We start from the raw sequence: 25,821 nt of genomic DNA on the forward strand, positions 1-25,821 counted from the left end.
GGAAGAGAAAGGGAAGGAGGGAGCAGTGTGGGCTGTGGGTGCAGGGAATAGGGAGGGAGAAGGAGTGAGGGTGAGAGGGAGAAGGAGGAGAGGGAGGAGAACGAGGAGGGAGGGAGAAGGAGTGACGGGGAGAGGGGAGGAGAGAACGGGGGGAGGGAGGAGAGAGGGGGAGAGAAAGGGGAGGGAGGGGGAGAGGGGAGGGAGGAGGAGTGACGGGGAGAGGGGAGGGGGAGGAGGAGTGACGGGGAGAGGGGAGGGGGAGAGGGGAGGAGAGAAAGGGGAGGGGGAGGGAGGAGGAGTGACGGGGAGAGGGGAGGGAGGGGGAGAGGGGAGGAGAGAAAGGGGAGGGAGGAGAGAAAGGGGAGGGGGAGGGAGGAGGAGTGACGGGGAGAGGGGAGGGAGAGGGGAGGAGAGAAAGAGGAGGGGAGGGAGGGGGAGGAGAGAAAGGGGAGGAGAGAAAGAGGAGGGAGGGAGGAGAGGAGGAGAGAACGGGGAGGAGAGGGGAGGAGAGAAAGGAGAGGGGAGGAGAGAAAGAGGAGGGAGAGAGGAGAGGAGGAGTGACGGGGAGGAGAGAAAGGGGAGGGAGGAGGGGAGGAGAGAAAGGGGAGGGAGGAAGAGTGAGGGGGAGAGGGGAGGAGAGAAAGGGGAGGGAGGAGGGGAGGAGAGAAAGGGGAGGGAGGAGGAGTGACGGGGAGAGGGGAGAGGGGAGGAGAGAAAGAGGAGGGGAGGGAGGGGGAGGAGAGAAAGAGGAGGGAGGGAGGAGAGGAGGAGAGAACAGGGAGGAGAGAAAGGGGAGGGAGGAGAGGGGAGGAGAGAAAGAGGAGGGGAGGGAGGGGGAGGAGAGAAAGGGGAGGGAGGAGAGGGGAGGAGAGAAAGAGGAGAGGAGGAGTGACGGGGAGAGGGGAGGAGAGAAAGAGGAGAGGAGGAGTGACGGGGAGGAGAGAACGGGGGGAGGGAGGAGAGAAAGGGGAGGAGAGAACGGGGAGGAGAGAGAGGAGAGAATGGGGGAGGGAGGAGAGGAAGGGGAGGGAGGAGAGGAGGAGTGACGGGGAGGAGAGAACGGGGAGGGAGGAGAGAAAGGGGGGGAGGAGTGATGGGGAGAGGGGAGGAGAGAAAAGGGGGAGGGAGGAGAGGAAGGGGAGGGAGGGAGGAGAGGGGGAGAGGGGAGGAGAGAAAGGGGGAGGGGGGAGAGAACGGTGAAAGAGAGGAGAGAAAGGGGGGGAGGGAGGGAGGGAGGGAGGAGGAGGAGAGAACGGGGAGAGAGGGGGGAGGAGAGAATGGGGGGGAGGGAGGAGTGACGGGGAGAGGGGAGGGGAGAAAGAGGGAGCAGAGAAGCATGAGGGAAGGAGAAAGAGGCTGTCAGTGAGGGAGTGCTGCACTCCTCACATGGTCCGGCAGCTATTGCCTGTGGCCAGCTTGTTTAGGTAACTAGATTAGACATGGATACACTGCAGCACCTGCAGCCTGGCCATTCACTTTGATGTGAGGGGCTATTCTGGGGACTCTGCTTGGAGTCCTGTTGCACGTGCAGATGGTGCTACTTGGTGGTATATGCGAAGCTAAATGGAGGATTTAGACAGTTCCATCCTCCTCCTTCTTCTAGACTGAATGTGGCCTTTAATTAAGGGCGCATGTATGGAGTCTAAGCCACAGTGCAGTGTTCCAGCACTTATGAACACGAACACACACACACTGTCGTTTTCATGTTAATGCTCTCGTACACAAACGCCATCACATTACACCTTAACACAAACACCTATTACATTTCTCTCTGTGAAATGTGCTCCTTTTGCAGTCAGTTGAAAAATGGTGGGTTATAATGAGAACGCGGCAGCTTTTTCCACACATGGCTAGAGCTTGGAGTGGGATCAAAAACCCATTTTCCACACTCGGAGCTCGTTGTTTTCTCACCAGCGGACTAATCGCATGTCCCTTTCATCATATCACCGGGGCAGTGAATGCGTGCGACCCATAATTAATTTCCCAGCCGATCTGCTCGCAGGGCGACTCGCCCGCATACGTGGGTGGGCCCGTCAGAGGCCGTCGAAACGGAGGCTTCAGACAGCGTGTCGCCATGTCCGCCCTTCTGCATGTGAGGTCTTCTAGTCGAATACGCCGGAACAAAAGTTGCTCCTCTGACTACGTTTGGTGTTGGTTCCAGGAAAGACGAACAACATAAGTGGAACGTGAAAGTGAAGGGAGGCGGAGCCTGATCCTTCACGCCATTGGCTCTGGACATATGGCCACTTTATTAGTTTCACCCCTGTGTTCTTTATTAATCCGTCTGTGCCTTTGAGTGTTTGATTTAGGCTACACAAATACCTTTTTTCATTCACTTGTTTGTGCAACTCATATTTTAAATTAAGCTGTTCAGAATGAAACACCACATTATATAGGGCGTCCATCCTGCTTGTCTCTTATGTATTTCAGTCATCGCCATCCTTGATAAAGAATCTTAGTTAACCGATTAGTCTGCATTTTTTGCATACCCCCAATAAACCACACACAGCATATCACTGGCTAAAAATGCCCTCTCTGTCTGCTGGGCAGATCGAGTTTGCCTTCGGGAAAACATATTGACTATATGTGCAAGGAAACTGGCACGCCTCGGCTCGCACTCACGCTAAAGGCGGCGACGGGCACAGTCATCCTCAACCACGTTCACTCACCGTCGCCTGCCCGACTTATTTATAGCCCCAGTCTATGTGCCATCTGCCTCAAATATGCTTCTGCTTCAGTGCCCGGCCTTACTTCAACTCTGGTCACGCCCCCTGCTCCGCCCCCTCCCCTTCCCCCAAGCGCACGTTGAACGGGCATGGGGCGGCGCTGGACACGGTGGCACAGTGTGGTCCACCGAGCCTGGAAAGGGTCACGACCCAGTCAAAGCACTGGGGGCTGGATAATTAATTACTCTGGCTAAATAGCTGTAATTAGCAGCTAGCTGTTGGAAACCTATAGGGTCGGACTAGCCAAGGCCATTAGCGTGTGTGCAGTTTCTTTGCAGGCCTTGTCACAGCTGTTAACTCAGTAATTTTCAAAGCTCTGTTGATGGCTATGCTCCTTATGCCAGCCATTGTTTTCACACATTCTTAAGTCCCTTTGATCCTTAGAACAGTTTGAGAATGCATCACCCTTTTGGGGTGTAATCCCTTTTGGCCCAAGCTTTGGCCCTGGTTCCTCATCTCATTCAGCATCATCTTCTGATGCATGCTCTGGCTTAATCTGTTCTTAATCTGTTTTCTCAGCATGTAATTAATCTCTCATACGTCAGTCTTACATAGGCACGTATCCTGAAAGTCAGACCTTGTACGGAGGAGGAGCAGGCTAGTGTGGTGTCGATTACCGGGCCAGTTCAGCCACCTCCCCTCTTCAGACTGCAGGGACAACTGCTGTGCCTGATCTCGAGGACCCCCAGGAGGACAGCCTGGAAGAGCTGCAGTTAGTTGCACAATGGGGTTCGGCTGAATGGACGTGCAATTGAACTGTGGCCCGCCCTTCTAGGAAGGGGGAGGGGTGGGGTGTTTGAAAGGGTACAGCAGTGAGTGGTCCCTGTGGGAGTTGCGGTTTAAACCAGATGTCTGCGTGCAGCGTTGCATGTGGAGATAAAGGGCCCTTGAATGGAGGAAAATATAGAACTTCTAAAAAAGGGCCGACCATTAGCTGTGCCAGAAGAGCTCACTGTATTTCATGGAAGGCCCCACGACTGTAATGTCATGGCTGGCTTTGGCGTGAGGTAAGCCTGAGCCTCATAGTGTAGAACCATCAAAGTGTTTCCTTTGACTGCCCCATGTGGTGATTCCCTGGTACTGCGTGGAAGTATTGCACCTGCAGTGTTTGTGTTTGTGTGCTTCCCGTTTGAAATTGCATAATGAGAAGAGATTTTAGAAGTAAAGAGTGGGTGTTGCTCAACGCTTTCTTCATATGGGTGTGTAAAGAGACCTGTTGAAATTGTGCGCACTTCCCCCCCCCCCCCCCCCCCCCCCCCACACACACACATCTGCATCTCGCACTGTTCCAAAGTGAAAATGGGCTCGGCTTGGAGTGGCACGTCTCCCAACAACATTCTGCTCACGGCTGTGGTGAGCGGCGCTGCCTTTGGAGTGGATGCAAGAGACCGAGAGCCAGGGAGGTGAGGGAAAATGATTGTCAGCATGTGTTAGTGTATAGGTGTGTGCGCGTGTCTACGCCCCTTTATAATTCAAGGTTTGGGTGTGCATGTGTGTGAGTACATGCTGGCAGCCTGCCAGTCTCATCCCGTCTCTGTCTCCATCTGCTAGTGAGTGGTGAGGTGATTGACAGCTGGCTGCTCTGTTGATGAGCTCTTCGGGTGCGTCCCAGGGCCCAGGACAGAGGCGGCTGGAAGGCAGATGATAAGGCTTTAGCTCGCGCTCAACTATCGATCGCTCGCATAGAATGCGTAGCTGTGTGTGGAAGTTCATGTTGATAGTGGTTTAGAAAGCAGTAGAGATTGAGTTTAAAGACAAAAAAGGTTTTAGTGGTTAAAGTGAAAATGAGGAGGTTTTTATTTTTCTTTAGGTATGTGTGTTGAGAATGAGGAACATGTGCATAACCTCAGCAGATATGTGTACTCATGCTTACAGGTTCTGCTGAACCAGGGTCCTGCTGAACCAGGATGGCATTATGGCCACTCTCGACCTCTGTGCTGGAGCCATTAAATTGAAGCTGGGAGCATCGCTCACACTCTGTAGTGCACCATTAATCCACAAGCATGGGCATGTAATTAAATTTTGCCGCTTCTATGGACTTGCCCTCTCTCCCCATACTCCAAACCCCAGTCCGTCCCATCCCTAGTGCATCCTTCAGCTCTCATTATGGGGTCCTAATTGAAACACATGGGCTCTCTGGCATGAGATATCCCCTGCCGCGTGTGTGCCTCTGTGAGAGAAAGGGCGGTAGAGTGTGTGCGCCTGTGTCTGAAAGAGAGTGGGATATAGTGTCTGTGTGCATGAGAGAGAGAGAGAGTATGGGAATGGGAGACTGTGTGTCAGAGTCCCTTTAATTGTAACCTCCTGATTGTGATGCCACTCTCACTCTGCTAAAAATAGACCACCTTTTCCAACACACAGAATGTCGACAGGTACGAGCCTTATCTCTCTCTCTCTGTGTGTGTGTGTGTGTGTGTGTGTGTGTGCGTGTGTGTCCAAATATGTACAAATAAGGTATGCATAAGTGTCTAGAGGGGGTGTTGAGAATGCAGCAGGCGGTACTGTGTCCATCAGGGAGGTAGTGGCTCCTCTGGCAATGAACACGGGGTCTCTTGGTCTCTGCCACAGGCACAGAGATGGTCTGGAAGATGACAGTGCACCTCTGCAAAATAAAATAAGCCTTTGCCAGATGACAGCAATGATGGCCATGCAGAGGACAAAGAGATGATGGGTGGAGGTAGTCCTACAGGGTGGTGTGTGTGTGTGTGTGTGTGTGTGTGTGTGTGTGTGTGTGTGTGTGTGTGTGTGTGATGGGACAAACAGCAGAAATTCTTGTCTGAATTTAGAAGTGCCATCTCCCAGCGTTGGCTTCCACAATGACATGACACACATGAGCCCTCATCTACGCTCCCCACCCCACGTACAGACACACACCCTTGTCTGCCCTCTCACACACGCGCTTGCACGCACGCATGCATGAACCTTCTGCCTTCCCCCTGACACACACACACGATCCCCCTTGCCTGCACCCTCTCCCCCTCATACACACACGCACGATCCCTCGTCTGACCCCTCTCCCACACACACGCACGATCCCTCGTCTGACCCCTCTCCCACACACACGCACGATCCCTCGTCTGACCCCTCTCCCACACACACACACACACACACACACACACACACACACACATACACATATTCCCTTGTCTAACCCCTCTCCCCGTCTCACACACAGGCACGCACAATGCCTCGTCTGACCCCTCTCCCCCCTCTCTCTCTCACACACACACACACATACACGATCCCTCGTCTGACCCCTCTCCCCCTCACACACACGCACGATCCCTCGTCTGACCCCTCTCCCCCTCTCTCACACACGCACGATCCCTCGTCTGATCCCTCTCCCCCTCACACACACGCATGACCACCCCCTACATACGCACCACAAATGTGCACGCACGTTCAGAGCCCAACTGCAAAGTCCTGGAACAGGTTGAAGCAGAAAGGCGAAAAGCACATGAAAGGACTGTGTAGTCCTGCCTTTGAGTTCCTGAACAGCTGCAGTAGAGAAAAAAAGAGGGGAGGGGGAGTGAGAAGGGAGGGGGGGGAGAGAAAAAGAGAGGGAGAAACACAGGGGAAGGGGGGGACTACTTGCTCAGACTCTCTCTCTCTCTCTCTCTCTCTCTCTCTCTCTGCCCTGCTTCTCCCCACCCCCCTCCAGTCTTGCGCGAGAGATCTGCCAGTGCTGCAGTCCGGAATGTTTTTCTGCTTTTCCGCCAAGTCGTCACCCTCTGGATCGCAGAGGCAACAGAGAGGAGGAGTGAGAGAGAGAGAGAGAGAGAGAGAGAGAGAGAGAGAGAGGGCATGAATGTGTGTGTGTTTATTCTGTAGATTCTGCTGTCGCCAGCCAGCTGTGTGGCGGTAGGCACTTACACGTTGCTTGTTTTTGTTTGTGTGGGCAGACGCAGGCTACCACCATGCACCTCAATCTTTCGATGCCCTGAGAGCAGTGTGCATGTCTTTTTTTTGGTTTTGTTTTAGTTTTTGGGCATGCAGTGAGCACATGTCCGATTTCAAGAGCAATTCTAAGGGGCGGCCGCTTTTAAATGGGACTCTGGCACGAGAAGCTGCATTTTTCTGGAGCATGACCAGGTGAGCGGGTCTCAACCCGCTCCGCAGACGCTCCACAGCCATTGCCCCCAGCCACCTCAGAGAGGGGCTGAAGTGGTTTTCGGGTCCGCTTCAAACGGCGAATGTGCTTCAGGTGTGAAGTGCTGGCTCAACCGAGGCAGCACATGCTCAGGCTTCATCTGGGACTCCGCGCAGAGTCACAGTCTCTTTCGGCTCGCAGTGGGAGACGTGCTCACTGCGGTGCTTGTTTTGAACAGACAGATTGTTTTGGTGGCTGACTGTACACGTTTGTGTGTGTGTGTGTGTGTATGTGTGGACGAGGCAGGCGCTTCTCTCTGATGACTGGCCTCGTGGCTAGTGTGTTGGCAGTAGAAGGGAAAGAATCGTCCTCTTCCTCTTGCGGGACACAATGCATCTTTGTCACTAGTGGAGTAAACAGGGGAGCAGGTGACCGTGGCGATTACTCACTCGTCTGCTGCTGTCGTCGCACGTGGCACTGCTTTGTGTAGCTCGGCAGAGACAGGCTCCGTACAGCGCGCTTCTGCTGCCTTGTGAGCAGCTACAGCTTCTGCTGTCCTCCTCCACGAGAGCGCATGTGAGGGCGCGCGTGTGTGAGGTGATGTTGTGCCCAGCCTCCTGTCTTCCGCTCCTGAGGGAGCTGTCTCAGTGGCGCTGCCTGCTCGGATGGCCTCGTCAGCGGGGGGTGTGTGCCGCGGGTGCCAGCCGGCCCGTGTGCCCCGCCAAGCCTCTGCCCGGGACCGAGGTGAGTACTCCCCATGGGGCCCGGTCCCCTGAACACTTCATCATCCGCCTCCAGCAGACGTGCCACACTGTAGCCACTCTACAGGAACGCTACCATTCACTTTTTTCTGATTTAAGAAACTGTGTATATATATAATTACCCAGTTTCATGCATGGCTTTTGTTGAGCAATATCATTTACTTTGTTGATTTTTTTTTTTATGTGTGCAAACATCTGCAACAAATGGGTGGTCGTCCTGAGGACATCTTTGCCATGCAGGTTAAATTTCTGTTCATCTCAGACAGTGCGCGTATTGAGAGCCGAGTCTTCTGAACGGGTCTGTGAGAAACTGTCCAATATATTGGAAGAGAAGTAGTGTCCGCAGTGAGGCTGGCGTCGCGTGCCTGATCTGTGGCTCCTCTAACCTTATTACTCTGCCCTTCGCCGTAGCCATTTCAACCCTGAAACTTTTAGTTGAATTGCTATCGATTCTGGAGCGGCTAGGCTTTCACGCCGGCTGGGGGCTGGGGGGTGTTATCTGATTCTCAGTAATGCCTGAAGGACAGTGGTCTATTTTTGGCTGAGCGATCACGTGAGCCCCCCTCCCCATCCCATCCCAGCTAGGGCACTTCTAATTATGACCCCTATTTCCCGGCAGCGGTGGAGCTGTGTAGTGACATGGCAGAAGCGGGCACTGTTGATGATGGCATCTACTCTTAAGCTCCGGGGAGCTTCTCTCCATTTCGCTAATGTTCGCTCTCTGTCCTTGAGGACCTGGAAGGAGAAAGAGAGGTGACGGTAATGATGGCATTTTGACTTTTACAGGCTCTGTCTTATGGGGGATCGAGCCAATGCAAACACACACACACACACACACACAATCTTCAAAGCATTCTTTTCTCCTGACGCCACATTGACACTTGATGAAGACCCATGGTCCTCCTGTCTCTTCAGTAGAACAGCACCGACAGTCATAGTTTATCTCCATTGTAAATGGCCAGAATTGTTGAAAAAGTCAGAAGCTTATTATCAGGGATTATGCTGTGGAGCAAAAAGAATGGTCTTGAATGCTTTGTTGTAGGATTCCCTTTTGAGGTGTTGCTGTAAGATGAACATCTGACAATGAATGTAATCCCACATTGTGCATTTTCAGGTCTGTGTTTTAAATGCAGCTTTATCCTGTATTTCAAAGATTTATAGCAACTGTCAGTCACTCTTATAAAGCAGTTCCTATAGGCTTTAGGGGACAAAAGGGAACATTCCTTATAAGGATATTGGCTTTTTACAAAAAAAAAAATTATTATTCAAGAAAGTTAACTATTTCAAGGTGAAGGTTTGAAGTTTGGTCTTTCTGTGACAGTTATTAGGTCACACAGTGGAAGGATACACTGGCGCATTGGCACCAAAAATGGGCAAGACCTGTTTGATTGCACCCCGATTACAGAGGTGTGCACATGATGGCTTTGAACACCTTTTTTTATTTTAGTAAGGGCCAAGATCAAGGGATGAAAGGGTTCTCCCAAAAGACCAGACCAGATCAGAGTCCACCAGCCGCACATCAGATTTTTCACTAAGCATCAACAAATGCTTTGAATTATTGCCCTTCGTTGCAGTGAACGAGTCCAGGCACCAATCTGACCTCCGAGCTTGGCTCCCCATGTCGGCTAAAACTCGCGGGAGTGTGTAAATAATTTAGGAGCCGGGCTCCTGGCCTGGGCTTTGTGTGTCTCCGCAGGCCTAGCCTGGCATGCAGGAAGAGCAGACTAGAATGCGGCATTTCCTGTGGCAGCAGGCCTCTGGAGCCCCAGAAGCTGCCAGACTGGAAGCTTTAATTAAAATAAGAGCACAGTGGGGAAGCTGAGGATGGAGTGAGGGGAAAAAGAACACCTCCAGCCATTGGCAACACATTTGGTTTTTTGGTTGTTTTTTTTTCATCAGTTGTTCTGCAGATGGGGTTCCTCTCCATAATTTGGTCCTTTTATTTATTTTAATGGGGCTATTTATAAAGATTCTGTGTGAGTTGTGTTGTAAGACGTGGACTCGAAGCTTCATCAGTGCAGAGCCTCGACGAGCCCGCAGCAGGGAACAGATAGTCAAAGATGCCCTCAGAACGGCAGCCAGTCGGATTCCGCTGGGGTACTCCTGGGGAGAGCCATGCGGTTCTGGCACACCGAACAGACACTGGAGGTAATTCCTCTGTGTCTTGTCAGCCTCCCCTCATTCCCCTCAGCTCCAGTGAGCGCAAGACGGGGCTTTATCGGTAGCACACTGCTGGAGGGATTACTGCATGAAATCCTACCTTCCTCTCATTAAAAAGACAAAGATAAGAGGATATCCAGCTAAGGGAGATGGGGCAAGGCTCCCCGAAAGATTTTTACACCTCTGATGGTCAAATCGTTTGACTTTGATGGGGTGGGCTGAGAAATCTGATTGGATTAGAGAGATGCATCGAGGGCGTTTGGACTCAGGCCATGTGCTAATGAAAATGAAAGGTAATTAAAGGATACAAAATGTCATCTGTGAGACATGATAGAATGGTTCATTTTTGTTCCTTAGATGCTCCTTAACAAAGGGGATTTGGACACTTAATGGCAGCTTTTTGAGAAAGTTGAATCCCCTGAGACTTCCTGGGCTGCAGGATAGCGGCTGTCAGTCACTGATTCTCAGCTAAGAAGTCACTACCTGTCAGTTAGATTAATAATTAATTTGGCAGATACTGAAGCATGCCCTCCAGGGTGGTTTAGTGGGCCAGGACATCTGGCCTGAAACCTGAAACAGAAAAAGAGAAGCAAAGTGTTCCTTTAATACTCCAAGTGGGCCTTAACTACAAGCCTTGGTCTTGTATGGCTAATGCAATGAAAAGGGCTGAATAACTGAACTTCACAGAGCCTTATATAGAATAATATTGTTAAATACAATAACAGTGCTGTTGTTTGTTTAGGGAAAAAAAAATTAGCTCTTCGGGAACAATTTGTTTCCTTGCTGTTATGCTCCACTATGTAAAAGGCACACCTCTTCGCTTTTAAAATGACATTTAAAAAAAAATTTACCTCAGCTCTAACACTTCTCCCTCCGACTCCGCACACATTTTTAATTAAGCCCCATCTTTTTCCACATTAGTCGTCCCACGTTTTTAAATAAGGTGTGCTAAAACCCACACTACAAACAGTAGAATTTGAACAACAGCTGTTCCACGCCACTCTGCTAAGCTGATGGAATTCTCTGAAAAGAGCCGGTTATCAGGTGATTGCAGGATTTGCGCCCTTTGATGCGCAGGTCCAGCCCCTGAGAATACCAATTGCTGATTGCAGTGCGCACTGCACGACTTTGGGCATAAGACTCGCAGCATTCGCATTTCCAGTAAACAGTAGGAGAAGGAACTTGTATTTGACCTTCACTGATCCCCTGCTGTCTGGTAATCAAGTGAAGATCCCTGCTATGCAACAAAGCTATTTGTCTTCGAGTGATCAACCTGGTCCATCACACTCATGTTTCCAAACAATTAATTCCGTCACCCATTGTAACAAGACAGGTAGCTGGTAAGTCCCACCCTCTCATGACCCTGCTGTAATGAGCCAGAGCAATGTTTTATGCTTTGCGTACTATGCAGAGCACTTCAACCTACCGGACATCTCCATCATTTAGACTTGTCCTCCACCTCCACTCTCCCTCTACCTGATTTTGTCACCCATGTCCTTCACCTGCCTTCCCTTCACTTCCTTACATTGCACTCCTTCACCTACTGCTCCTCCTCTTAATTCCACCTCTGTCTGCCACTGCTGTTCCCATACCTCAGCTGATCCCCCAGCCCCTACCATCTGCTGCCCTTTCCTTAATTACACTACCTGCTCTGCCCCTTTCCCCACACAGCGTCTCCACATTTCTTGCCCTACTTATTTTCCCCAGCCACACATCTTCTGTATTTCCTATCCCATTTATTTTTCCATACCATCCTTGCTCTTATTGATCTTTTTCCCGGTTTCATTTTTCCCCTCTCCATTTCTCCCTCTCCCTACGTCTCTGCAGTATGCATCGGCGGGTTGTCTGCTGTCGCTGCACCACAGCGAGAAGCCGGAGCATGAGGAGGTGTGTGAGTTCCGCCCGTACACCTGCCCCTGCCCGGGTGCCTCCTGCAAGTGGCAGGGCTCCCTGGAGGCGGTCATGCCCCACCTCATGCATGCCCACAAGTCCATCACCACATTGCAGGGCGAGGACATCGTCTTCTTGGCCACGGACATCAACCTGCCTGGCGCTGTGGACTGGGTCATGATGCAGTCGTGCTTCGGCCACCACTTCATGCTGGTGCTGGAGAAGCAGGAGAAGTATGAGGGCCACCAGCAGTTCTTCGCCATCGTGCTGCTCATCGGCACCCGCAAGCAGGCGGAGAACTTCGCCTACCGCCTGGAGCTGAACGGCAACCGCCGCCGGCTCACGTGGGAGGCCACGCCGCGGTCAATCCACGATGGCGTGGCCGCTGCTATCATGAACAGCGACTGCCTTGTCTTCGACACCTCCATCGCCCACCTTTTCGCAGACAACGGCAATCTGGGCATCAACGTGACCATCTCCATGTGCTGAGGTGGTAGCTCAGGCCTTTGAGAGTGGCATGTCCTAGGGACGGAAGCCCTGGATGTTTGCCGTTGCTCAGTAGAGGGGAGGGTCTAAGAAGGACAGGTTGGAGATGTATACATTCTGTATATATGTCTGTTCAAGACTCATTGCCTCACAAGGAGCCACACTGAGACTGTGCTGAATGGATGAGAGGGTGATGGTCCTTCCTGAGACTGGAGAAAGTGGCAATTGTTGGCATGTGGTAAATGGCACAAGCACAGCTGAAGTTTTCTCTTGCCTTGCCCAAGGACATCGATTCCCCTTATTGTTCTTGGCTCTTTGCCCTAGTTCTGTGTAAGTAGGGTATGGAAGAGGGCCCAGTCTGGACTGTAATGCTCTTCACCATGGCCAGAACACCATAGGCTAAGGTGCAATGGGTGGAGCCTCTGTCTCATTGTGGATCAAATGACCAATCAGGCCTCAAGGACACACAATTGGGATGGAGTCAGGCCCTGAAGCAGCAACGGTCACGGCTCCGTCACACATCATATGTGTGAAATTAAATTGCACTGACTTTTCAAATGGAATCATAACTATGTAAATGCTAAGATGCTGATGTTCATTTCTGTGAGATATGATATAATGCCCAGCAATGAAATGGTGTACATGGTGGAAATAAAGCGCACTTGCAAGATGACTGCATGTCTGGCCACCATGTCTGTCAGGCAAATGCATAAACAATAATGAATCCAAAAACATTTTGTACCAAACTCCTCTGTATTAGACCCGATTTTATCCTCTAGGTGCAATCCTCTAGTGAACAAGTATGGAAGCCCCTTATGGTACGAATGAAGTCCTCCATGAAACTTTCTAAAGAAAGCTAATGGTCCGTTTCTCGATGGTCACTGAGCATACCCTTCCCACAAAGTGGAGTCAGGATTTTTGTCACTATTGGAATGCTAGGAATTACAACTAGTTTGTAATGAGTCTCATCAGCCCTAATCCCTTCCTTCAACATGCAACTATCCTCATATACTGAATGTTTCAGTTTGATACTTGAATGTCTTTCTCCTCAAGCACTCTGGGTTCCATGACACATACTGGTAGCCAGTCACTGATGGCTGCATGTAAATAAATGCAATCCTGCATGGCATTAATGAGCATCTGCTCTTAGGTGCACACACTGCATTGGACTGGTTCAGGGTTTCCCAGCTGACTGAATATGTTTCTTCCCTCATCCCTCTGTTCTGTTCGAGGTCATCATTGAGAACATATGGCCTTTTTGTAAATATTCACATGAATCTAGTTTTGTTGTCCTTTGTGTTATCGTGATGTCTCTTTAAATGGGTTGTTTAGAGTCTCACTCTTTTACACTGCAGCTCCATGAGAGGTGGAGGGTTTGTTTTTCACCCCCTCCACGTTCCGTAGGCCAGTCGACCTACAGCGCCTTACTTGTATACAAACACAACCTTTCAGAGCCCAACAGGGCTCCTGCTGATGATCAGGTCGCTGTGATCCAAACCGCTAGTGTCTTGAAAAGACTCTTGAGACTTCTTCACAAATAGTGGCATTATGGGGACATGAGACGTCCATGTTCATAAGACCCCAGAGCTCCACAGCGGCACCATTCACACAACTCAACCTGGACAAGGAATCCAACCTCTACTCAAATACCTCTGATGACCTCAAACGCGTCTCCAAGTGGACTGCACGGACCTCTTTGGACCCTGGTGGTCCGGGTGGTTTTCTGCTCAGCAAAAGCCAGATTCCCTCAGCTCAAAGTCAAACTCAGTTCTTTGTCATACTTCTAATTAATTTAAATATGTAAATGTTAATCCCTAATGTTTTATGTGTAATCAAGGAAAATGTATCTGGTTGTGTTTTTATTTTAAGTGACTTTATGTTGATATTTTGTACATTGTGTAGGATTGGAAGGAAATGTGAGTAATTTGGTGAGCTCATATGTGATTGAGTTAGTGTCTGCTTCACAAATATGTGGAATCTAGTTGTCACAGCAACTTAATATGCTATTTCGAGGGGAAAATAATAGAGCACAGAAGAGGATACTCCATTTATAAAACCCACATACTAAATTGAGTTGACCACTGTTCATGAAGGTTCCAGCTTCTAGAACAATATTTCTTTCCAGTCATCAGAAGTAGCACCAAAAATGACACTAGCCAAGAGACTTTTTGGTCCAGCACTGATACAGCAGACAACATGACCAACAATAAATATAAAACCAAAATATTGTTTAAAAGGTATTGCATTGGAAAAAGGTCAGGCATCTTCACACAGTTCTGTATGTGGAAGCCCTGCCTCTGCCTAACATGGTTCTTTTTACTGCGGTTATGAAGTGCATCCCATCCGCCTCCAGACATAGTAAAGTATGTCCAAACAGAACAGTGAGGAGATGGGTTGTGCTACAAGGTTAAAACCTACCAGAACAAATTGAAATTTAGGTGATTTCAGCTTGCTTGCTGTGCTTGTGATATTATTGAGCCTAGGAAATAGTTACTTACTACCGGTAGATGGACATTGCATTTTAGGCTTAAGCCTCATTGTCTCTGAGATTAATAAGGTAATTTACCATAAACCGAGCCTCTTCTTAAGAATAGTGAAATGTATGTGTTGTGGTTGATGTTCAGCAGGAAAACTGGACAGTTTGAAGTTTAAGCGTATGAAGATCATTTAGACTGTAAGGCTACAAGCACATCAAGTGAGAGCACCACCATTAGAACCATAACCTTGTGTGAAGGGAGCGAGAGATCACGTATTTGATTTATTAGCTAGAGAAGAAACAATGTAATGGGGGGGGGGGGGGGTGAAATTAGTAATAGGTTATTTAATATAATTTTTAATATAATATAATTTCCATATCCAAATCCAGCCTGGTCTTTAACATGTTTTCTAGATTAAGTCCCAAATATGTTTTTAGCAGCCCAGCACACACGTCGTCAGAATACTGCCATCTGTTTCAAACCCCCAATATTCCAGACCAGACACCCCTTAATAGAAATGGACAGGACACTGAATAAATGCATTCTGATGATGGGAGCAGGTAGTCTGTTGAGGGGTATGTCTTAGCTCCCAATCACGGCAGCAACAGTAAATGCCTAGATCACTGATAATAAACTAGTGAGAACCATAGAGTAGAAATATACTCTATTTACATGACAGAGCTACTGGCAAGTCCTAAATTGGTTTGATGCTTTCCATGCAGACTTTAAAATAACTTCTGAAAATTATCACCTTTTTAGGGGAATAAGTAATGTGTCTGTTTGCATATGACATAGAAATAGGGAGTAACTTCACCTTACCCAGGAAAGGAGTGAGTCTTTCTTTGTTGTCATTTGTGCAACTGTAAAATCTGGGATGTGAAGTTTTCACTACTCGTTAAAAATATTTGTTCAAGTATTTATGTATGTGGAAAGGTCTGCCTCACCAAATTCTTCTGCTTCTTTCTGTAAATTCTGAAATGATGTATCTTCATTTTTATAAACATTGAAGGGAAATTGAAAAGACATTTTACAGAATTACACAAATCTCAGTCCAAAGACCTAATATTGTGACATCTGTGATTAAATTCTACTTTTAGTAATGCTGTTAACTATTACAATAACTATAGCAGGGAAAGTAGATTTCTGAAAATGTCCACATCTCTGGGTCCATATGTGATTAGCACTCACATTCATCTAGTGACCATAAGCTCAGCGGTAATAATTTAACCAAATACAAATCTCAGCAGTTGTTTACTGTGTATATTAGGAGGATATTCTGTAAGCACTATGATAAAAACCAGGCAAGAAATAGAACATCAGGACTATGATGACATGATTAATCATGTCAGGTTAATCCACTTGCATTCCTCACCTGTGGGGATAACAGTTCACGCCCTTCCATGTTTATGGAGCTAGACTAGATGACATTAACAAAGTAGATATTAGCTTTCCAGATGTCATCAAATAACCAAACTCCTTCATTTCTTTCATATTCTGCAACTTTGGCTGGCATTGGTTAAGATCAGTGTTAGGAGAAACAGCAGTCCAACATTCCTTTCTCATTTGAGAAATGTTAATTTATTCAGAGTATATTTGTGTAGTTTTGCTTCTTGGGTTGCTAAATATGTTAATGTGGCTATAGAGATTATTTGATTGTAATATTAGCAATGCAGAAATGCTATTGAATTCCTGTTGAGCGGGTACAAGATGGTAATGTGCACATTATCTGTTGGGTCTTGTATAACCTTTTTTAAAAATAAAAATACCTTCCATGAGTTAAAGTTCATTACAGAATTAAAGCTATATGTAACTTTTTTTCTGATGGTACCACTTATGCTTTTGAGAAAAATGAAATTTTGTTGTATTACCCATAAATCTATTTTGTTCTTCGTATCAATTTAAAGTAAAATAAAATATTTATGTCAAATATACATGTGTAGCAAATTGAAACATTTATTTGCAAGAATTACCACAAACATAAAAATGTATTGCAAAAAAAACAAACAAAAAACCCCCCCAGCAAAACCAATTTAACTATATTGAAGAATTAACATGTGTTGGATAACAGGAGCATCTTCTGGACCAAATGCATGCACAAGTGTCTGGTGGAGTTGCTCTGCATAATTCAATTCCATCTATACTGCCTGTCTACGCTGTGGTCTCTGTGTTTAGCACTCCCTCTGTCCAGATCTCTGTCTCTTTCCCAATCTCTCCCTCTTTCCCTGTCTCTCCTCTCTCTGTCCACATCCCTGTCTCGTTCTCTTTCAGTCTCCCTACCACTGTGTCTCTCCCTTTGCCGGTCCTTGTCCCTTTCTCGTTCCCTGTCTCGCTCCCTCTCTCGTTCCCTGTCATGCTCTCGCTCTTGTTCCCTGTCTCGCTCCCTCTCTCGTTCCCTGTCGCCCTCTCTGCCCCTGTCTCGCTCCCTTTCCCTTTCTCTGTTCTCGTGCAGACGGCCATCTTCTTTTCCTCTGCCCTCCTCTCGGCTCTTGTCCACCCTCCTGTCATCCCCTCTGTCTCTCTCCCCTCTCCTGCCACTGCCTTGTTGCTCTCTGGATCGTTCTGCTTCCTCTAGTCGCTCCCGTGGGTTTCTCGCCTCTTGTCCAGGTCGCTCCCCTCTGGATTCTTGCGGCCCCTTCAGGGTGTACCTCTCATGCCCAGAGTCCTCCCTCTGTTTCTTCACCTTCCAAGGAGGAGCTGAAGGAGACTCAGCTTGTGTCTCACCTCTCTCTTCCTTTAATGACTTCTTTTTTTCTTTTTTCTCCTTCTTCTTTTTCTTCTTTTCTTTCTTATCTGACATCATAAAAGGCCCATTATTTACTAAATTAAAAAAAATACAATCTTTGGAACGTTCCACAAAAATTATGAATGCGCATGGCTAGATTGTTTAAGATAGCTTGTGTTATCTCTTAAATATTAGTCTGACATATTCCAAGTTCTTTCCAAGATTCTATATGTAACGCTTGATCATCTTGTTTGGTGTGTTGCCATCCACCCTCTTGATGCCAAGCTACAAGGCATTTTGCGACCTTATTAGCTAGAAGTCAATTGCCCCACCATCTGTTTTTCACTGATGGAAAGATTTCTTTAGAAAAAAACGAGAGCTACATTACGAGGCTCCACCCGTAAATTCTTTAAGATATGGGATCCTTTTCTTGAGTACTTAAAGCTAGTCTGGTTCCCCCCTGCCACTCTGTAATGCAGTTTCGTCTGACTTATCTGTTGCAGTATATCAGTTATCTGCACCACGACTATTTATTAAGATTTAAGATTTCAAAAGGACCTTTCTCCCCGATTTCCCCTACCCTTTACTGGGCATGTTTGTTCAGTGAGTTTATTTTTTTCTTTACTTGTTCTCACAGTGGTTGCTTATGCATAATTTATATTCAGCACAAATGCACTTGCACCTTAGTTTGTACAATTTTTCCCCTTTCTTTTTACATTTATCCTTGATAAATGTAAAATGTGCAGTGTCTGTAGTCTGTGCTGTGCACACTGTGCTGTCATTGTATGAACAATTAAAAGATATATATTTTTTTTTAAAAGATAGATTGTGAATGTACAAGATATGGTTTACCCTTTTTTTGTTTCTTCATAGGTAAAAGATACTCTTCCTCAGACTCTGACACAGATGATGAAGCAGCAGGCAGTTTGGGGGCACAGCCATCCTCCCGCAACCGCTTGGTGACATCATCAATGTCTTCTGAATCCTTGGGAGGGCGATAATTTGCGACATGGTCCACCCGTATGGTCCGCCCTTTAATCTATAGAAGCGCCAAACATAAAGTCTGAGGTATTCCCTACAACAGCAAAAATATTCACATATAATAGCCAATCCACGTCCTAAGTCCCAAACCTCCCAGACATTTATACTGCAGTATTGTGTTCAAGGGCTTACATTTCCATTTACAATGTGAAATTAAAAATAGCAATTTCTATTATTAATAAGGTTGACACAGTAGCTCACATCTGAAAAGAACATTTGTATAAAAATGGCTCTAATTATTTCTCTTTTCATTTCAGGCCATATATGTCAATACATAAAACAGAGCCAAAAAGCAGTATAACTTAGTCTAATAGAAAAGCAAGGATTAGAATTTTTGTGAATTTTCTGACTGTCCCTTTGGATCTATATTCTGAGAATTGAAAAGTGGCTGTATATATACTGTATTACATAGTTATTCTTGTTGGATTGCTGTTCAATGCTGATTTTTACCTTTATACCATTAAAGTTATCCACTGCCAGTATGGTGCTTCTTTGATCTTCATAGCAAAGGAAGCAAAAGCCTTTTGACTTGCCTGTCTTTTTATCTCGTACTAAGTTAATGTTGACAATCTCTCCATACCTGACACATGAACAAAGAAAAAAGACTACAATAAATAAAATACAGAACAAGAACCATATACTGATCTTTTCTGCTTTTGAGATGGAAGCAAGAGAGCAAACTGGACATACTGAGAGAAAACACAGATGATGTCTCCCTCTGTGAGCTCATATGGAAATCCACCTACAGATCACAACAGAAAACAATGGCAAATATTTCAGTATGACAAACTTTGATCCATTAAAAGCACTTTTACAAATTTTACTATTCTGGTGCTGTTCTAATTCTAAAGTACTCATGGGAAATATATGAGGAGATTAATTAATTATACAGTACATGCATCAAGTTAATTTCTTAAAAACTCTGTGACAACTCATGTCATCACAGGTTATAGTACTATTCACAGCACAAAATGCAGTGTAACAAGTATTTGAATATTGTTGGCACCATCTGATAGAGAACAAATCCTTCATTACTGTAACCCAAATTCCATACATAATTGAAAATCTGTAATATAACAGTAGTTACATTTATAAGGGTGACATCGCATGTATAACCATTAACAATTCATTTAACTCATCTTGGTTGAAACAAAATTTTCATAGTATTTTATCGAGGGACCGCTAGAGAAAGACTTCTGTAAATTCCACGTTCTCCAAATAAACTAGCCGCAAGATTAATGTGGAAGGTGTAGAATGTTTATCATCATGTCCCTCACCAATAAAAATCCAGGCACTGTTCTTGTACTCGCTATGCCAAGACACCGAGTCTTTAATGCCGAGATGAGCTTCTCTTTCATTTAGTTCATTAATCAGCTTCACCTTGGTAAGCGGGCTGTGGAAAAAACAACATACATACATACATACAAACAGGTGTATGATTTTTACTTAAACTGATCTAACATGTATGGCAAGTACTGACTCGGGCATAATGTTGACATTCACGATTTTAAGGCACTATACTATAGCTTGCTGACTGAAGTGATAAGGTAAAAATAAACATGTTAAGCGCACCGCCTAATCCATAAAATTAATTTTGATGGCTAAGCTAGTTAGCTGGCTAGACTAGCTAGCTGACTAGATTGCCAGTTCCCGCAACATTAAAACAATAGAAGTAGTAGCATTGCTCGCACTTATGTTCCGCCACTTTATAGCAAATACCTGCATGTGTGACCGATTAGCTAGCAACACTGCAAACCACTGAAACGGACACTTACTTCATTGTAGCTAGGTTTATTTTCTTGCACACATGCAAGCACTTCCGCCGGCAAATTTCGATATGTCGACGTAGGATTTTCTTCCGCGTGGCAAACGTTCAGGAGTTATGGGTACTGATGTTTAGTGTAGAATAAAACAGGCTTTCATAATCCAGCGATCCTGTGGTTAGAAACTGTAATAGGGTAGAAGGCTACTATCCATAAGTAGCCTAAATCCAAAAAAACATGCATTTGCTATTTTCAGCTCACATCTTATTTAAATTATTTTTTGGCCATGATCCATAGCACAGCTTTACTGATAGTCTACTTGCCACTCCTCTGCAGCGTCTTATTGGGCTAAACACATTGTGGAGCAATCACTTCAGGTTTCAAAACCCAGTTAAACCTCATTTCAAAAACTTAGAGTATAGCAAGCGCTCAGGGCTGCGTTCATAGCTATGTTCAAGCTTCTGCCCAATGCTTTGTTCTGAGTGATTATAAATGACGAGAACCAACAATAAAAAGTATGGGATGAAAATAACAAAGACCTTTTAAAAAGATCATCTGTCCTTTAATTGAAACTACTGATAAAGCATTTTTCTTTTATTGAAATCATGTATTGAATCATTTTATTATAGCCTTGCATGGGATATTTATTTATTTATTTTATGGATGATAATAAAAAATTACATTTCCAAAACTGAATACATACATCACACATATAGCTCTGTATCTGTTACATTATACAGTATATACTGTATCATGAAGAAAAAAAAACCTGTAAACTATCATGAAAAAACAGTGTTAACATTTTACATTTCTGTACTGCTATAAAAATTCACATACTCTTCATAATCGATCAATTAAAACTCAACAGATGCAGGTAGATGGTTCTCATGTTAGACAGTCTTATCTTTTACAAGCCTACATTGACAATGAAAACAACTGGAACTGAATCATCAGACCATAAGTACTTGGCTTTAGGTAAGCAAAAGAAACTGAGCCATAAAGTAAATAAAGCCATCTGTTCCATGACATGAATAAAAGGGACTGGCTCTCAAGACCCCATATCCATTATCTGATACAGTTTCCATTTAGTTGTAGACGTCAAAACACTTAGCAGTGTCCTATGATCACTGACCACACACTGTTTGTTACACACAGCCTTGACAGAAATTTGGTGCAGCATGAGGCATTGTGGCAGGCTTCCAAAAAATAAATGGGCAAGGCAATGTCTGTTCAAGAGAGATTCTAGTCTGAGTGGCAACTGTGTTGTCTATGTGGCATCTTTCTGAGACCTTAATGCAGCAATGACTGGCTTTAATGCAAGCAAACATATAAAAGAGTTGCTGCCGCACCTCCTTCTGCCAGAAGGCATAGACCAGAGGGTTAATGAGGGAGTTGGAGAGACCCAGAAACCAGAGTTGGTACTCTAAAAACCGGTAAAGCTCGCACGGCTGGCAGAGCACCTGTACAATGCTCACCACAAAGAACGGGCACCAGCAAAGCGTGAAGCAGCCCACTAGCACAGCAACGGTCTTCAGGGCCTTGACGTGCGCACAGTAGTGACTGGGTGGTAGGCAGCGCAACCCAGTTTGCGTGGTCTGCTGGATGCGGCGCTGATGTCTGCAGGCAATTTTCAGGATGTCCAGGTAGCAGTAGATGAAGACCAAGAGCACGGGGAAGAAAGTCACGCAGAAGACCACGATGATGCTCTGTGGGTCGATGACCGAGAACAAGGTGCACAAGCTCCCATAATGACCATGCTGCATCTCCTCCACCATGCTGGGCAGGAAACCTACCACTGTGGAGAGCAGCCACAGGGATGCCAAAGCACCCACTATTGTCCTCTTGTCCATGAGCTGCAAGTAGCGCAGCGGCATCTTGATTGCCACATAGCGATCAAGTGAGATTAAGAACATGGTGAGGATTGAGGCTGCAGAGGGAGCGATAATAAAGGCCATGCGTAGCAAGCACGCCTCCTTATGCATGGAGGACAGGTGTCCTTTCACCGTGTCGTTGGCTATGCCTGTAATGGCCAGACCCACCAGAATGTCGGCCACGGCCAGGTTTAAGACAAAGCACCAGTTCTGGCTTCCCTTCTTGTAGATCAGCAAGACCAAGGCAATGGCTACCAGGAGGTTGATGGAGATGATCAGAATAGATCCCACACTGAGAGTCCAACCCATGACTGCAATGTCTATGGCTGCCAGAGCAGGGCTCATGTAGACTGGAGAGGCTGAAGTAAAGTTTTCTAAGTAGTTCTCCCTCCTGCCCATAGAAGATACAGTCCCATTTTGAGTGACCATCATTCTGATTTCTGTCCTCAGGTCCTGGAATTTCCCCAAAAAAGGATTGTACATGGAATCTGCATCATTCATCATCATTCATTTATCTTTCTGAATAATAATCAATCATCATCCAGTGTGATCCAAGAAAGAGATTCTGTTCAAGAAGCAGACTAAAGTGTCATCTTTGGAAGCGGGAATGCTGTGTGGAGATAGGCGCCTCTTTACTACCACAGAGGCAAAGGATGTCCCTAGCTTCTGCTGTGGTTTTGTTGATTCGACCTTTGTCCAGGCTGGCTGTCATCCAAGTCCCATCAGCGCATCTGTAAGTGCATACTTCCTGCTGGAAAATGCTCTTTTCCATCAAAACTGTATTTGGAATTCAAAGCATTAGCAAAAAAAAAACAAAAAAACAACATAATTTAAGTGTCCAATAATATTGCTTGGCTAATTATTATAGTTATTTTAACACTTAACGACAAAATGACAAAACTTAAGAACTTCACATTATGCTGCTTGTTCCTTGCTTGTGACAGTAACAAAAAGCTGATCCTTAAAACTACCTAGGAAATATATTCCATCCAGTTGTGAGAATTAACCAGATTCCACGAAAAAAGCAATGATGGACAGGTTAGTAAAAATTTACCTCTTGCTTTAACTTCCACCTTACTCAAAATTGCTCTCTCATGTGTATAATTCAGTTTAAATAAGATCAATATCTGAGATATTTTTTCTTTTGTTACAGAAAATGTACCAGTATTCTCTTTTATGTAATTTAAATGTCTGTCCTTGTTGTATTATGGCATGGTTCTAGCTATTAGATAGATAGATAGATAGATAGATAGATAGATAGATAGATAGATAGATAGATAGATAGATAGATAGATAGATAGATAGATAGATAGATAGATAGATAGATAGATAGATAGATAGATAGGTTGTAGGATTTCCTGATTGTTTCCCATTCTTTTAATCATGCACTTCAATAAAATGGTAGCATGATCTATGAGTGAATATATTTCCCAAATATAAAGCAAAAACAATTTGCTGAAGAGTTGAGGCCACTTGGCACTATTTGTTTTCATGGGAAATCTGTAAAAGACAGCACAAATAAATGTGACTTTTTAATAGTTATTGCAGCAGGGATCAAGACTTCATTCCAACTTCCTCTTCATCTACAGCTCCTACAGGTCCTGCAATTGACCGCAGTGTACCACAAACACACAACATATTTCAGCAACATGCACACACTACAACACATCCACACTACACACTACAGTCCCCTTCATGCCAGGGAAAGATTGTTTTTTATGGCCAAGCTACAGTATAAAGCCCCTCCCAAACAGCAGACAATGCGGCATGCGTCCTGCTAGACTGTTCAGTGCTACTGACTGCAGCAGTGCTCAGCAGTTATTCTGTCCATCATCACACTCTGCCCCCTGGCTGTTTACACTAGGGTGTTGGTTAGCTACACATGTCTACCCCTTCTAACTTTATCCCTCAATTGAGTAAGGAAGGAACTCTCAGCAGTGCCCACTCTTTCATTATGCCTCTAGTGAGGTTCATCAGGGTGTGGAGCAGAAAATACCTTTAAAAAGGAGACTACTGCCCATGTTGTTGTGTTGTGTGTACTGCCTGGCCTCCATCTTTTGTCTTCACCCAGACAGGAACAGCTGTATCTCTCAGGGCAGCCAGTAAGTTTTAACTTTTAACATGGGTTCTGTGGGTGTCACAAACACAGGTTCTTGGAATTTCCCCTGCTTCTCTTTGATGGTATATTATGTGTGCACAGTGCTCTTTTTTGAGGCCATTTGAGTCCATTGCTGTCGTGTGTCTGTAACATGCCAGGGTGATAGGGTGGTAGGTTGGCAGGGTGCAAGGGTGCTAGGGTGCCAATGTTTGCACTCCATTTGAGAAAAAGATGAAAGTAAGGTTTAGCTGTCTCTGGGCTCTACTCATACTAACAGTAGTATTTAATAGAAACCAAAAATTACATCAAGGCCTTCAACTCAGAAACTTTTGTTCAGTGTTTGAAAGGGCACACAGTTTTATAGCCTCTATTCCTTGTTTACTAGGCATAACAACTAACTGCAGGCATCTTTCCTCCAATTTGCTATAGGAATCTGGTATTAGTTGCAGCTGTACCAGCATGTAGCGAGACTGCCTCATGCCACACTGTAAGGAGGTTATGAGGAGGCACCACCACAGGATCATCTACAGCCTTCTCCATCAGAGAGAGCTCTATGTCACTGACATTGCATCATTAGCCTTAGAACACGGCATTATTCAGAGAATTCTCCTTTTGAGACTGAAAGTATTTTTTAATCACATATAGAATAGTTTTGTCTTTTTCACTAATATTTTTTTCTAACACAGGCAATTGTCATTTTAAGCCATAAATGTGTGGTATAATTTGAAGATAATGCCACTGCTGAAGTGTACAGTGAGAATGGCGTTGAGGTACCTGTATGGAATGTTTATGGGGTACCTATATGGAATGGTTAGGGTTCCAGTTGATACTCCAGAATGGTGGTTACTTGCTGAGAACCTGCCTAGGACATGTGAATGTACTAATGCCTTATTTGTTTAAGGTTTTGGGTAATATTAAAAGCATTATATATACTGCATGGGCACATGACATGTGGAGAAAAACACAATCCTGTACAGTGCAGATGGGTCATGTGACTGAAAAGCAGCAAGGGAAACGGTACCCTGCAACACACTTATTTTATTAACTGCAGTAATTCTACCAAGACGTTTTGTAAGTATTCCCAGTTAAGAATGAAATCAATTTGCATATTCACATTATTCTTTTTGACTGTATTATCAATCTGTTAACTAAATGAAATAAATCTAACATATTTATTTATTGTGACGTTTTATTTACAGTCGGTAAGTAACATCTACTTACTCATACTCAAGGTCTATACTCAACAGCAGGGGGACAATGTAATGTAAATGTGCTTGTCTATTATACATAAGTAACGTTTTTATTTGTTATTCAGGTGGTTATTTACATTTTTGGAGACACTGAGCTTTTACTCCATCTATAAAAATGCATTTTAAAATGTATTTTGATTGCAGTAGGGTCTATACTAATTTGACACCTGCAAAGGTTACTTTGGTTACTGTGTATTTTTTAAGTAGACTACATTTTAATGTAATTGCTTAGGTTTTTGGACATTAAGTTTTCTTAAAAGCAAGGCTCCTGTAGGTTTCACACCATAAAATACATTAAACTGCAAGTAATCTACCTTAATACAACAGGTAGGCCTATTCATTTACATGCTTGGACTTTATCTTTCAATACTGTAATATGACATTTTTAGGTGAGAAATTTACGTAAGATATTCCTGCAAAAATCAGCTGAATCTTTGAAGTCATTTACATCAGGTAACTTTTAGACCTATATAAACTTATTGTTTG

General features: G+C 45.3%; 3 protein-coding genes across 3 annotated transcripts in view; 1 reads left to right on the plus strand and 2 right to left on the minus strand.

The window, feature by feature from the left end:
* siah2l (seven in absentia homolog 2 (Drosophila)-like) overlaps positions 1-12,786 on the plus strand; it is a 19,628-nt gene extending 6,842 nt beyond the window's left edge. The window contains exon 2 of the mRNA XM_035526978.1: positions 11,565-12,786. Within this exon, the coding sequence (XP_035382871.1) occupies positions 11,565-12,116 (552 nt within the window). The 3' untranslated portion in view covers positions 12,117-12,786. The remainder of the gene's footprint in view (positions 1-11,564) is intronic.
* A 3,739-nt stretch (positions 12,787-16,525) lies between these two features.
* Positions 16,526-20,236, minus strand: rbmx2 (RNA binding motif protein X-linked 2). The gene is made up of 6 exons (XM_027019525.3): positions 20,129-20,236; positions 19,631-19,746; positions 19,044-19,095; positions 18,804-18,933; positions 18,165-18,351; positions 16,526-17,380 (listed from the first exon to the last, which is right to left on the minus strand). The coding sequence occupies exons 1-6, from the start codon at positions 20,131-20,133 to the stop codon at positions 16,716-16,718; spliced, it is 1,155 nt and encodes a 384-aa protein (XP_026875326.2). The 5' UTR covers positions 20,134-20,236; the 3' UTR covers positions 16,526-16,715.
* A 1,025-nt stretch (positions 20,237-21,261) lies between these two features.
* On the minus strand, positions 21,262-22,555 carry gpr119 (G protein-coupled receptor 119). Its single transcript, XM_027017860.3, has one exon. It carries the CDS (start codon positions 22,492-22,494, stop codon positions 21,262-21,264), a length of 1,233 nt encoding a protein of 410 aa, XP_026873661.3. The 5' UTR covers positions 22,495-22,555.
* Positions 22,556-25,821: the final 3,266 nt, after the last annotated feature.

Source organism: Electrophorus electricus, chromosome 8, assembly GCF_041902795.1.
Source record: "Electrophorus electricus isolate QZ-2024a chromosome 8, ASM4190279v1, whole genome shotgun sequence".
Lineage (NCBI taxonomy): Eukaryota > Metazoa > Chordata > Actinopteri > Gymnotiformes > Gymnotidae > Electrophorus > Electrophorus electricus.